Source organism: Spermophilus citellus (genome assembly GCF_964194105.1).
Source record: "Spermophilus citellus genome assembly, chromosome: 16".
Classification (NCBI taxonomy): Eukaryota; Metazoa; Chordata; class Mammalia; order Rodentia; family Sciuridae; genus Spermophilus; species Spermophilus citellus.
This window is the reverse complement of record NC_138196.1, coordinates 79,788,432-79,802,531: the sequence shown is the minus strand read 5'-3', so window position 1 is coordinate 79,802,531 and position 14,100 is coordinate 79,788,432. Positions and strand designations below refer to the sequence as shown.

At 37.0% G+C, this 14,100-nt stretch overlaps 1 protein-coding gene across 2 annotated transcripts in view; it reads left to right on the top strand.

Annotated features, from left to right (window-relative positions):
• The window catches only part of INTS9 (integrator complex subunit 9), a 97,934-nt gene that overhangs the window by 46,048 nt on the left and 37,786 nt on the right, over positions 1-14,100 (top strand). For both annotated transcript variants that reach the window (XM_081269238.1, XM_081269237.1), the window contains 2 exons: positions 3,978-4,098; positions 4,750-4,884. In XM_081269238.1, the coding sequence (XP_081125364.1) occupies positions 3,978-4,098; positions 4,750-4,884 (256 nt within the window). The remainder of the gene's footprint in view (positions 1-3,977; positions 4,099-4,749; positions 4,885-14,100) is intronic.

Below are 14,100 nucleotides of genomic sequence, written 5' to 3'. Positions count from 1 at the left end.
TATTCTAAATCCGCCAATAATCCTAATGGCTTTAAATGGCTCTATAAATGCCACTCTATAATTATGGCCTCAAATAAGCATAAGATGAGTTTTAAGGAAAGCTAAGTTAGGATGTTAGGAGATACAAGGAAGTGATGACAAAGTGACTTAGTATCTACAAAGAGTAAAGAGGGTGCTAGCAAACAGATTTTTTAGGTAAATATTCCATTTTCAGAGGGCTAGGAATGTGGCTCAGTGCTTGAGTCCATGCATAGCACACATGAGGCTCTGGGTTTGATCTCCAACACCACAAAAAATAAAATTAAAAAAGAAAGAAAGAAACCCAGAATACTTTAGACTCATTTGTTTGGTAACTCATAACTAGCAAGTGCCTGGCATTATAAGTTTGTTTTTTTTAAAAAAATGCCCCAAAACTTAAGAACTCAAGAAGCTTGTTGACAATGATTCAGTACTAAGGGGTAAGACTTGGCTGGGTTTGGCAGGTTCAGTAGAACTGCAATGAGGCAAGAGACCATTTTGAGACAAGGGCACAGGATGAGCAAAACATGGCATGACTGAGAGGTGAAAGAGCAAATAATTAGATGTTAAATCTTAGTATTATTGCACAAGAAAATAATGAAATTTTGTTCTCTTTAAAAAGCCACTAATACATTGTTTGATCCCTAATTTAAGACTACTTTTTGCCTAGTTAAAAAAAAAAAAATTTACCTAAATTGTTTGTGAAAATAGTCACCAAATGTATGTGAAAAAGAAAACTATACATTTCTAAGTACAGAAAGGACAAATAACTAGTTTTAGATCTGAAAGATATAAATAATATATAATGTCAGAGTAAAATCCCAAGAGAATTTAGTCACAAGGGTTGAGGGAATTAATACACACTGGGGAGTGGGGGGTGCACTTACCCATACAGTCAATTCACATACATTTATACACACAGCCTTTGCATCTAGTTCCACATCTGTGGATTCAGCCAACTGCCTATTAAAAATATTTGCTCCTGCACTGACCTTTTTTTGGTCAGTGTTTCCTAAACACTATTGTATAACAATTATTTGCATAGCATTCATATTGTATTGAATATTACAGATAATCTAGAGATGATTTAAAGTATATATGAAGATGCTGGGTATTCTGACAAACTTATAGTCCCAGCTACTCAGGAGGCTGAGGCAGGATTACTTGAGCCCAGTAATTCAAGGCAAACCTGGGTTATATAGCAACACCCTGTCTCCAAAATAATAATAATAATAATAATAATAATAATATTTAAGTATATAGCAGGATAGGTATAGGTTTTATGTAAGAACTATACCCCATCTCTGCCCTTATCCCCCAGTACTGGGGACTGAACCGAGGGGTTCTCTACCACTGAGCTGCATCCTATCCCTTTTTATTTTTATTTTAAGAGAATGTCTCACTAAGTTGCCCAGGCTGGCCTGAACTTGCAGTCCTCCTGCCATAGCCTCCTGAGTCACTAGGATTACAGCATGATAAAGAACTTGAGCATTCATAGATTTTGCTATCTATAGGGGGGTTCTGGAACCAATCCCTCAATGGTTTCTGAGTTTGACTATACTTATATTTATTAGTAAAATAAATTTACACACACACACACACACACACACATTGTCCTACATGCGAAGCGGGAAGAAAGAATATGCTTGAAAAGGCCATCGGGAGAACAGAACCAGTAGAAAGGAAAGCTTCGTGTTGTTTTGGGTAATGACAGTACTGGTTGTCAAGTGTTGTGTAAGGAAACTCAAAGAAGAGAAAACAGGTGTGAATCTAGCCTTGTGTATGACTTTTTAATCAATCTCTTAGATGGCTCATTTGCAGGGCCCTAGCAAAAGCTGCATCACACACTCACCTGAAAGGAGAGATGTAGTTGGACTGCAAATATTATTATTATTACCCTCCCTGATCCCTAGCAGATCCCACTTTATCTTCAAGATCTGGCATAGAGTCAAGAAATCCTGCTCCTACTCAGTCCAAAGCAAGATATTTTTTTCTAGGAAGTGCAGCCCTAGGAGGTCTCATCCTGAGAATTTAAAGGGATTAAAACAGAGTAGTAGGGCTGGGGATGTGGCTCAAGCGGTAGCGCGCTTGTCTGGCATGCGTGCGGCCCGGGTTCGATCCTCAGCACCACATACAAACAAAGATGTTGTGTCCGCCAAGAACTGAAAAATAAATATTAAAATTCTCTCTCTCTGAAAAAAAAAAAAAACAAACAGGGTAGTAGGTTGGGTTCTTCCTCTAGATCCTCTAGAGCAGTGTGTGGCCATACAAGTTCAGAACCGTTGCTGTTCATTGAGGTGAATCCTTCTGGGTTGAACTTCACTACAATAGTGTTGGACAGTGCATATGCCCCTCGAGCTGCAGTGCCTGTAATTGTTGAGACACGTGACAGCAAACATTCATCAGCATCTCCTTTGCACCAGACCCTTTCTGTTCATTGTAAATAAGGGGTTTTTTTTGCAGAAAACTGAAGGGAAGATGACATTCTCCCCCTTTTTATAAACCAGGACCCAGAGGTGAAGAGGTAACTCTGGACTTTAATCAAGACTTGCCTGGATATAAGTCCTTGTTTTTCCATCATTCTACTGCCTCTGAGAGAAATCTCTCCTTCCTAAAAGCAGCAAGTACAGGGCTGTAAAGGAAATGAGAAGAAGTAGCAGCACTGCACTAGTAGCCTTATCCACTTCCCTGCACTGTGACATGCGGGCCAGGCCCTTCCCCAAAGAGCGCATGAGTGTGCATCTGGCCTAGATGGTGTCACAAACCTGAGAAAAATGAATGAACAGTCTCAGTATATAAAATACAGGTAGAAGCAGGACCAAATGAAGCAGGGCCTCATGTAAGCCATGCCAGGAGCCTCTTGTTTTATCCTGAATGTGACAGTGAGCATCGATGATTGTAGATGAGGGTGCGCTTATGGGGTCCTCACACCTACTCCGTGTGATTCAGGAGAGAGGAGAGACTAGTGCATACATTCGTTCACCAGAAGTACTTTGACTATTTCCAGTGAATCTCAGGGAGGTCACTCTTCCAGATCATTTCTCATAGTAGAGCAAATGATAAAATGTTTTTCTAACAGCACATTTTTGTGAGTGTAAAGGGGTGTTCTGAGGCTGGTCTTAGAGGTCACAAATCATGCCTTATTTTCTTTTGTGCTAAGCCCCATCTATGTTAAATTCAGTTCTTCTCTCAGGACCATTAGTGAAGTTGATTTCATTTATTTTTTGTGAATAGGGAATACAATGTGAGATGTCAATACAAATGCTCAGGTAAGGAGAATAGATGAGTGGTAGAGCACTTGCTTGGCAGGTGCAAGGCCCTGGGTTGAGTACTTTAATACAAAATAGAAACAAAAAAAGAGCTCAAATAGAAATGCTCTATATTAAGATGTATGTGGTAAACCTTATAGCAACTATTAATAACTCAAATAGTGAAAATTATTAAAGAAATTAAAAGGCTACATGAGAAAACACTCATAATAAAAGATGAATAGAGGAACAAAAGAGATGTGAGACATACAGAAAAAAATAAGTTGGCAGACATGATCCAGCTGTATCACTAATAAAGTTAAATGTAAATGAACTGAACAATCCAATCAGATCGCAGAAATTAATTGACTGGACTTAAAAAAAAGAAAAGAACCTATACTAGATAACAAAATTGAGATTAGAAAAATATAAATGAAATCAAAAATTGTTCATTTTTAAATCAACAGTAATGATAAATTTTTAGTTGACCCCCACACACACACAAAAATAGAGAAATTACATTACCACAATCAAAAATGAAAGGAGACAGTAGTACCAGCCTTACAAAAATAGAAATGATTATACTGGAATCCTAAATTCACATGCCAATAAATTGGGCAATTTAAATAGAGTGGACAAATCCCTAGAAAGGAAAGCTCTATCACAAGAAGAAATGTTTGCCTCATATATGACATTGTGATGCAATTACAGGCTCCTGCCTTCTCCTCTCAAGGATGCTGTGGAAGTGTCAACCTGGAGAAGATGCTACACAATGCAAGAGGTGAACTCTGCCCTTAGCAAAATCCAACTGGTGGGATATTCTCAGAAAATTGTGAGTGTTAATATTATTCTAAAGTGACTCATGAGTGCTTTCAATTCATATTGTACTTTGAAGTATCATGTAGTTCCCTTTTTAAAGTCATTCTGTCACCAAGAATCTTGTACAAAAAAAAAAAAAAAAAAAAAAAAAGAGCACCTATTGTTTTCCTTCAGCCCTGCCATGTTTTTGCTGGTGTTCATTCCTAACCTTCACATTCCCTGTCACCAGCTAGTGAGGTAGTGAATCAGGAGAAAGGAGAGTGGCATCTCTCTTATCCCATCATGGGAGAACAACAGACACTATAAGTAAGACAGGGAACAGAGAAGGAGTTTGACAAGGATGACTTGAGTTCTGACTAAATATAAGGGCTCCCATTTCTCCATTAGAATAACCCAGAGCCTAACACCTAACCCAAAAGGAAAATGCATCCTGAGTCCCTGGCAACTACAGTTGGGCTAAAACTCTCAGGTGATAAGTAAAGACAACAGGATTGCTTTTTGTGTCCACCACAGTCTCCATTGTCCTTCTGTTTTAAACTTTCTTGTTTACTTTAAAATAATTTCTGTTTCTAAACTAAAAGTAGTATTTGTTTCTTTTTCTTACAAACTTATGTGCTCTGAAAGCATTGTTGAAACTTGTGGTTCTTTCTGTGGTTCCTTTTAGGAGCTTTTCGGTGCTGTCCAGGTAACTCCTCTGAGCTCTGGCTATGCCCTTGGAAGCTCTAACTGGATTATCCAGTCCCATTATGAGAAAGTTTCTTATGTCTCTGGATCCTCCTTGCTCACCACACACCCTCAGGTAATGATAAATTCTTTTTTAACAACTCAGCTTTGAGGTTATTTAACCCAGATTCAGAATGTATCCAGTGTACTATCAACCATTTTAAAATCTTTCTAATCTTGGTTTCTTCAGAGTATTCTAGGAAAGTTAGATTATTAGAATCCCAACATTCAGTATTACATTTTCCTCAGAAAGAGTTCTGCAGCCTTTTAGGGTCACCTCTGAGATTCTGAGATGCCTCAGTCCTTCCAAAGACTGTAGCCTGATACAGAATACAACAGGTTGTTTATTTACTCAGCACATATTAACTACTGAATACTTAACAAGGGCCAAGTGTCAAGCATTTATGTAAGTGTTAGGGATTAAGTCGTGACACCAGGCAGTCTCTGCTCATGGATCTTATTATGTTAATTTGATACACGGGGAGAAGATGAACAGAACATGAAAATGAATGAATAAATATGAGCAGTCATTTCGGATTGATACAAAAGCAGCAAAGCAGGGTTTTTTCTAAAGCAACTGGGTCAAATTTATATTAAACGGTCAGGGAAAGCTTCTGGAACCTTCCGTCTGCACTGAGACCAAAAGGAGGCATGTGAAACTTGAGGGCAAAGCACTACAAAGAGATGGTAAATGAAAGGCACTTAGAGCAGAACAAGCTGGACATATTTAAAAAGCAGAGAAGGCCATGGAAATGCAACGTACTTCCTGCAGTGAACAGTGAGGCCCAGAAGAGAAGCAGACACCAGCTCTCCTAGAACTTTGTGGGCCATAGTGAGAAATTCCAATTTTATTTTAATATGTAGGAGGAAGCCATTGGAAAGTTTAAATTGGTCATTCATTCTGGTCCTATTTGGCAAGGAGCTAAGTACATAAATATTGTTATGAATATAACATTTAATCCTTTTTAGGTATTCATAAAAGTTTCTTGTTCATTTCATAAATCCTGGTTCTCCCGTGACTGTAAGGTATGTTGGGGAGATGATATAGTTGACTGATGGTTACATAAACAACTTGTGAAAGTCCATATTCCATCGTGTTTTTTTAATTGGCAAATTTATGAACATAACCTCAAGATTTTATTATCTTCATAATAAAGCAAAAGATGAAGCTTAGAACTAGATCATTTGGCCATTTTTCCTCTTCTTTCTAGTCAAAACATTTGCATCTCTCTTTAATTGATAAGTAAAAGTTATATCTGATGTACAGCATGACATTTTGATACACACACACACATTGTAGAATGGTTAAACCAAGCTAATTAACATGTTCCATTTTAATATGGGGGAAAGAATGCTGTGTTCTGGTCTGGAACAATGGTGCTTTTCAGCTGCCATTCTGCATTGTTTTTCTCAAACCTTCTTTTATAACTTAAGTTTTATCTCAAGGTCTAGAGGAGACAAGTTGCTATTTTTTCCTGTAGCTAGCAGAATTCTGGGCTCTTCCCGCTTTTTGAAATCAAAAGCCCATCAATGTCATCATAATCTGCTTCATTGAATCAAGATTTTTTATTGGCAGCTTCTATCATTCTTGATATATTCTTCCATAAAAGACAGAAAGATGACTTGGCTGCCAACTCTTCTGGTTTGTCCTGCTTAGGTCAAAGCCTTTACAGTACTATTGATGTAATTTCCAGTAAATTATTTCTTCAAGGTCTATAAATTTAAAGGGAAAATAAGGTCTTGAAAGTAGTGAGCAACATAACCTGTGTTATATATTTTAAAAAAGAAAAAAAATTAATTTTCTTTATCCATATTGTTGGATTCTGCATTGAGTTAATAGGGGTAAGAAATGTTTTGGTTTGTAAAAACTTGATAATCTACTGTAGAGGCCAGCAAACTGTATCCCATCACCTCCTGTTTTTTTATGTAATGTTTTATTGTATTATAGCCACTCACACTTGCTTGTGATTTATGACTCAGTATGCCCTATAATGGCAGAGTTCTACTCTACAGAAAGGGTCTGCTAATCCTGGTCTACTTGAATGGAATCCTTACTAGCAAGGAAGAATAACACAAGCTGCTTATTTAATAAGCATAGACTTATGAGGCTTTGGATTAAGACTGAAGCTGCAAGAAAGGAGACGAGGCAACATGGATAGGTCCTTAATTCAAGAAGTAAGCATTGAATGCCCACTACCTTCAGTGGAAAAAGATAGAAGTTAAAGGTTTTGTGCCTGGATGACCTTGAGAATGGCAGTAATTCAGTTAACAAGGAAGAGCTGGCAGGATATTTATTTCTTTCAGAATGGGGTTGTGGATAGGGTAGATATGAATATGATAGACCATTAGACAGATGGAAATATGAGACTGGAATTGGATGTGAAGTCAAGTCTAGAAAGAAATTGGAGAGTCATCATACTTTTTAAAGTATATAAATAAAAGGCTGAGGGCCAAAGACTGAGCTTTTGGGAACATTTACCAGTAGACTATGGAAGGAAGAAAAATCATCCTACATAAGCATGGGTGAGAGGGAGAGGAGAATTGAGGCCAAACAAAGGGAGAATGAAGAAAAGAACTGGCCTTCACTGAGCTCAAGGTCTCAGCATAATTGTTTTAATTGATCAGTTATTCAACAACCATACTAAATTCTCATGTTCTAATATTTGTCAGTGATGATAATGTTATCTGCAGAGAAGTAACTATTTTGTCAATTCTTTTCCAAGCCTATAGCTTTTCTTTTTTCTGTCTAGCTCAGCCCTCTAATACCATGTTGAACAAAGTGATGATAGTGGGCATCCTTGTCTTGCACCAGATTCTAAGGGAATGCTTTGTTATCTCTTCATGAAATATGATACTTACTACACAGTTTTAGGAGGGTTTTTTGTTTTGTTTTTTTAGATGCAATACCTTATCAAATGGTTTTTCTTAAGTCTGAGATAATCTTATGATCTCTCTTCTTTAGACTTTTTTTTTTTTTTTTTTTTAATGAGGTCTTTCTATGTTAACCCAGGCTAGTCTCAAGCAGTTCTTCTTCTTCAGCCTTCCAAGTAGCTGGGACTACAGGTGTATGCAACCACATTCAACTATAATGTATTTTCATTTTGCCCTTCCTTCCTTATATCTTTGAGTTTTCTTCCTTCCTTATATCTTTGAGTTTACTGTGTTGCTCTTCTTTTAAAACTTATCTCATTGCTTCTTCTTGGCTTTTCCAGTAAATGTTTTTAAAGCCATGAGATTCTCTTAGTATTATTTAACCCTGTTAAAGTTTTGATATGCAGGGACTGAGGCTGTAGCTCAGAGGTAGAGCGCTCGCCTAGCACGTGCGAGGGCCTGGGTTCGATCCTCAGCATCACATAAAAATAAATAAAGAAAAAAAAATTTAAAAAAAAGTTTCGATATGCAATGCAGTGTCATTCATCTTTAAGTAGATCGTGACAGTTTATAATATTCATGATTTGAATAACCAAAGGTTATTTTATAATATTTTTGTTGTGGTTCATCCAGTCTAGTAAGATTTAGGGTTAAAGATAAATTTTTTTGGTAATTCTATTTTTTTATTAACACATAATTAATTGTATATATTAAGGGGATTCAGTGCAATATTTCCATACATGCAAATAGCATGCACTGATTGTTTCTGACCACCCTTCTTTCACCACTGTCTCCCCTAACCTTTCCCAGTCTCTAATTATCATTGTTCTACTTTAAAGCCAACCTTTTTTTAGTTTCCAATATGAGAGAGAATGTGTAATGCCTGTCTTTCTGTGTCTGGCTTATTTCACTCGACATAATGTGCTCTAGTTCCATCCATTTTGCTGCAAATGACAGAATTTTATTTTTCGTTATGGCTGAGCATAATCTATTTTATGTATGTTATACCATGCTTTCTTTGTTCATTCATCTGTTGGTGGGCATCTAGGATGGGTCCATAACCTTAGCTATTATGAAGAGTGCTGCAATAAACTTGGGAATGCATATATCTTTTTTGTATGCTGACTCCATTTCTTTTGGATGAGATACCATCTCATTTTTTGTGTCATTTTCAGGATTCTAATTTTTTTGCATTATGATAAATGTATAGTTTTGTACTGAATTTGAATAAGCTTCCTTTGAAACACAAATTATTTTTGTGAACATTCTACATAGATTAGAAAAGAATATGTATTCATTGTAGGGTAAAATGATTCCATATGTATTAATTTGCGCTTTCTGTGTTATTTAGGTCTCTTGTTCTGAAAAGGATATGTTATTTGTTGACTTACCATATTTCTCCCTGCAGTTTCATCAACTATTGCTTTTCATATACTTAAGCTATATACTTGGGAAGCTATATGCTCATGATCATTACATTTTATGGGTCATTTATTCCTTTTTTTCAGGATGTTTTGAGGCTTTCTCTTTTTTTCTCTATCACACTACATTAAAGGCCAACGGACTTTTCACCTTCCTTATGTGCCTACTATTTTTTTCCATCCCTTTTTTTCTTTTCATCCCTTTATTTTCATTCTTTCTGTATCTTTCTGTATCCCTGTTTAGTGGATCCCTTTTAGAAAACTAGTAAGAGACTTTTTTTTTTTAATTTAGAGACTTGATTGAACCTGTGTATGTTTTTATAATTATTATTGTATTCAGCTTATTTTGGTCTTATTATATTATTTTTATTGTTATTTGGTTTTTCTTTTGAGATGGGCTTACCGTGTTGCCCATACTGGCCTTGAACCTACTGATCTCAAGCTATGCTCCTGCCTCAGCTTACCAAGTAGCTGGCACTACAGGCTGGTGTGCATCATGCACCTGGCTCAGGGTTTTTAGTTCATTCTTTTTTCCAGTCCTTTTTTGCCTAGCTTTAGAAGGATAAGTTTTCTTTTGCAAGTGTGGGTACATATTTTATTTTTATTCTTCCAAGTGTTTCTTCATTTATTTTCCCTATATCTTATTGATTTTTGTATCTTTCCCCCAAATCCACAGCTTCCTCATGTGTCTCCCATCTTTGTTCTCTGTCCCTTGTCTTATCCCCTGGCCACCAGGTTGATACTATCTAGTATTTTAATTCTGGGTTATTTTTCTTCTTTCAGGAATGCTTGGGAAATATTTACCAAGAGGCTATTAATATAGTCAACCTGTGAGGCTTTGAATTATTAAGAACATTTTTCCTTTTTCATCACACTTAAATGATGACTGTATAATTGAAGTAAAATTGGGTGGCTATATAACTGAAGGCAAAAGACCTTGCAAATGCAAAATAAATAAATAAATATATATATATATATATATATATATATATATATATATATATATATATATATATATATTCATTTTCTACTTGTGTTCCTTGTCAGTCAAGGACTTTGAAACCATTCAGACTTGCATTCCTTAATGTAGGACAGTAGGACAGGCTTTTAGAATTTTCACTTTTAGAATTCTTAAGTCATTTTCTAGATTATTTCTTTTTTCCTTCAGTGTGTTGCAACGGGCTGTGAATTACCACCGATGGTATGGAGAGGGAAAGAAAAGACAAAAATCTCACCCAAGCTCTGCTTACCATGATAGGGGCTACTGCCTGCCAGTGTCCCACTCCAGGAACCTCCGTTTCCCTGGGAATTTATCCCAGTTCTGCTCTTATTTCTCAGATCCATCACTTGCTGTTCCTTCTGTCCTCCTGGATTACCTCCTGGGAGAGAGCCAGCAGCTTGTGTTCATTCACAGTTTTGTCAGAAGCCATAATGGAGCTTTTGTATTTATTGTAGTAATTTTGGAAAAATATAAAAATCTTAGAGTAAAAACTATATTAGTTGGAATATTAAGAGGTAACTTTTTGCAGCCTGCTTTTTCTGTTCTGCCTACGCAGTGAAATTTTTCTTAGGTCATCAAGTATCTACCACATGATGTTTGATGTCTGCATAATATTCCATCATGTGAGTAGACCATAAAGTATTTAATTATTCTCACTGTGAGACATTTAAATCACGTGTTTTCTGAAAAACATCTACTGTAAGCTTTTGTTCAGTCTCCCCAGAAAGAGTGTACAGGGCACCATTTTAAAACTATAACACTAATAGCACAAAACAAGCAGTGCTTGTTGGAAAGATCCTATAGATGCATTGGCAGTTTTGATTATTAGAGCCAAAGCCTTCCTGGCTTTGGAAATCAGATTAATGAATTTGCTTGTGGCTTGTGAACCTGTATTTGAATATTAAATGTTATGTTATGATAGTTTGAGAAAGCAATTCAATACTGTATTATTTCATAGCTTCTTGGCTGTTCTGCCTGACCACAGGGATAGGACTTGAGTTTTAGATGTGAAAATCCATAGCATATTTCAGCAAAAGCTACATATACCTGGGCATAGAGATATTTGGTTAGTTAGCAAATAAATGGGGACTCTTCCCTTAAATGTAAAGAAACTCTTACAGTTGGATTCTTTGAATCAGGTTTTTAGAACTAAGGCAATCACTGGGCAGATTGGTTTTGTTCTGTTTCATTTTCTATGTTTTTCCTTATTCCTGGATTTCCCTGGATGTTTGGTTGTTTGTGCAGTACTTTTTTTTTTTTTTTTTTTTAAGTATTTATTTATTTATTTTAGTTTTCGGCGGACACAACATCTTTGTTTGTATGTGGTGCTGAGGATCAAACCCGGGCTGCACGCATGCAAGGCGAGCGCGCTACCGATTGAGCCACATCCCAGCCCCTGTGCAGTACTTTGATTTGGAAGCTCCAAAAAGTCTGGGAGGCAGGAAGCAGCAGGGAAGCCAAGCTATAAACAGCCCATGTCAGTTGAAAAGTTGAGCTCATTAAGCAGGTCCTTGAAGTGAGGAGGAAGAGTCTAGACAGCTTGCTACAGTTTGCCCACATCATTTCACACTTGCTGTCTTGTTTTTCTGGCTATGCTCTGCCTCTGTGCATAGTTTCCTTCTCTCAAAAAAATGTGTATACTACTTACATACATTTGTATATTTACTGTTATTAATTTCCTCATTTAGTCAGGGCTGATTCCTAAACCCCTCCTTTGATTCCTCAGAAAACTTGGAATGGAACCACCATTTGATTCATTCATCCTACTCCTTGGCATATGCTCAAAGTGCTTAAAATCAGCATACTGTAGTGGCAAGGCCACATCAATATTTATAGAAACTCAATTCACAATAGCTAAGCTAGGTGCCCTTCTACAGACGAATGGATGAAGAAATGTGGTATGTACACAATGGAATATTACTCAACCATAAAGAAGAATGAAATTATGGCGTTTGCTGAAAATGGATAGAACTGGAGGCTTTCATGCTAAGTGAAATAAGCCAATCCCGAAAAACCAAAGGCTGAATGTCCTCTCTGATACACAGATGCTAACACACAGTGAGGAGGGAATAGAAGTTCATTGGATTAGACAAAAGGAAATGAAGGGAAGGGAGAGGGACATGAATAGGAAAAACTGTAGAAAGAACTGGACATAACTTTCTTATGTTCATATATGAGTACATGACCAGTTTTACTACACATCATATACAGCCACAAGAATGGGAAGTTGTACTCCATGTATGTATAATATGTCAAAAGAACAAATAAAAAATAAACCCATCCTTTGAGCAGTGGAGTGTGCTAGGCTATAAGGGAACAAGGACAAAGAGATAGCACATTTACAGAAGTTACAATAGGGGTAGAAAATGTATACATACCAGAGTTTTCTCCAGGGTATAAATGAATAGTCCTGAAAGAGTATAAAGCCACTGATTATTATATGGTGCATCCCTTCCAGCTAGGAAATTGAGGGACCTCCTGGAGGGATGGGTTTTGAGTGGATCTTGGAAGGCTAAATATGGTGTTGTGCTTCATGATCTCAGATGTATTTCTTTCTTTCTCTCATCCAAGAACTACAGGTCTTTAGCTTTTTCACTCATTACCTCCTTTCTGCCTTTAAGCAAATCCTAGAACTATTAATATGGAAAAGGGCCTGCAGGTTACTCTGCTTCCTTGCCTAAGTACTGTTGTTTCTACCTCTTCACTGTGATAAGATTTCTCACCGATCAATTCATCCTGTGTACCCTGACTTTCCTGTTTTACCTCCTGTGTCTGGTTTCACATTCTCAGTGAATTCACCTTCTGTACTTATGCAGTGATCAACTTCTGGCCCTTCTTTTACTTTTCTCTCTTCACAGCATCTCACGGTTGCATTAGACATTGTCAGTCTCTTGTTGAAATTCTTTGTAGTCTTGGCTTCTGGAGCAACAATTTTGTTATTGTTCTCTTATTATTCTACTTGATCTTTTGCCATATTGTTGGTCAAAGTACTATTAAGCTATCTTTCCCAACCTACTCATTTCAGAGAAGGAAGTTCCTTTCTCCATTATGTCCTTCTCTCTTCTGTGTCCCTCTTTCCCTGTACCTTGTGGCATCTTCAGCCTTAGTCCTCAGCCAGCTATTCTTTGCTCACTCTTTTTAAAAAAATTGACATCTTATTAGCTCTTTGACTGAAGTACCCAGCAGATTCCAAGTACATCACACTCCACTGTTTTATCTTTTAGCTCTCCCCAGAAAGTTTGCAACCTGCCAACATTGGACTTACTTGCCTCTTTAGTATATAAATCATTGCATCTAACATGATTCCCTTAGATTACACGTCTAATTTCAGATTTTGAAGTCATCTTAATGTCTTGCTTTCTACATTTCCCAAACTGTTCCTAAATATCTGTTGGTTATTTTTCATGATAGTTCATAGATCTGCTTGTTCATCTCCTTAACTTTTTTTTTTTTTATGTCTTAAGTGTCCACAAGGCTCTTTAAAATGTCTCCCCTATTTGTTCTCACCCACTGCCTTCATTGTCTTCTGTAATTATTACCAAAATGCCATTCCTTGCTTCAAACCATTGATTTCTTATTGCCTGTTCTGTGGGTCTGCATGATTCTAATCTTTTTGGCCTTTTATCAGTTATACTTTGTTTTTACTGATACCTTTTTTCACCCCCAAAACAGACTCACCCTTCAAGCCAAGTGAATTCATGTGGTATCCACAGATATCTTGCTCTCTGTGTGCTCCCATACTCTCCCACAGAGGATGGTTTATTCTTCTATTCCTGACATCTACTGTACCACTTCCCATATAGACACTCTCACATTTCTCTTTCCCATCAGACTATGTTCTTTTCATGCATTCATTTTCGGCAACTTTATTTAGTATGTGCTATGGCATTTTACAAGGCAGCAGGGCTACAAAAGCTTTATAGTCTGTAGGGACATAGGCAATTAGAATTCAGTGTAGTTAGAGAGAAAGCATTGGATGCCCTGGGAGTGCATGTATGAG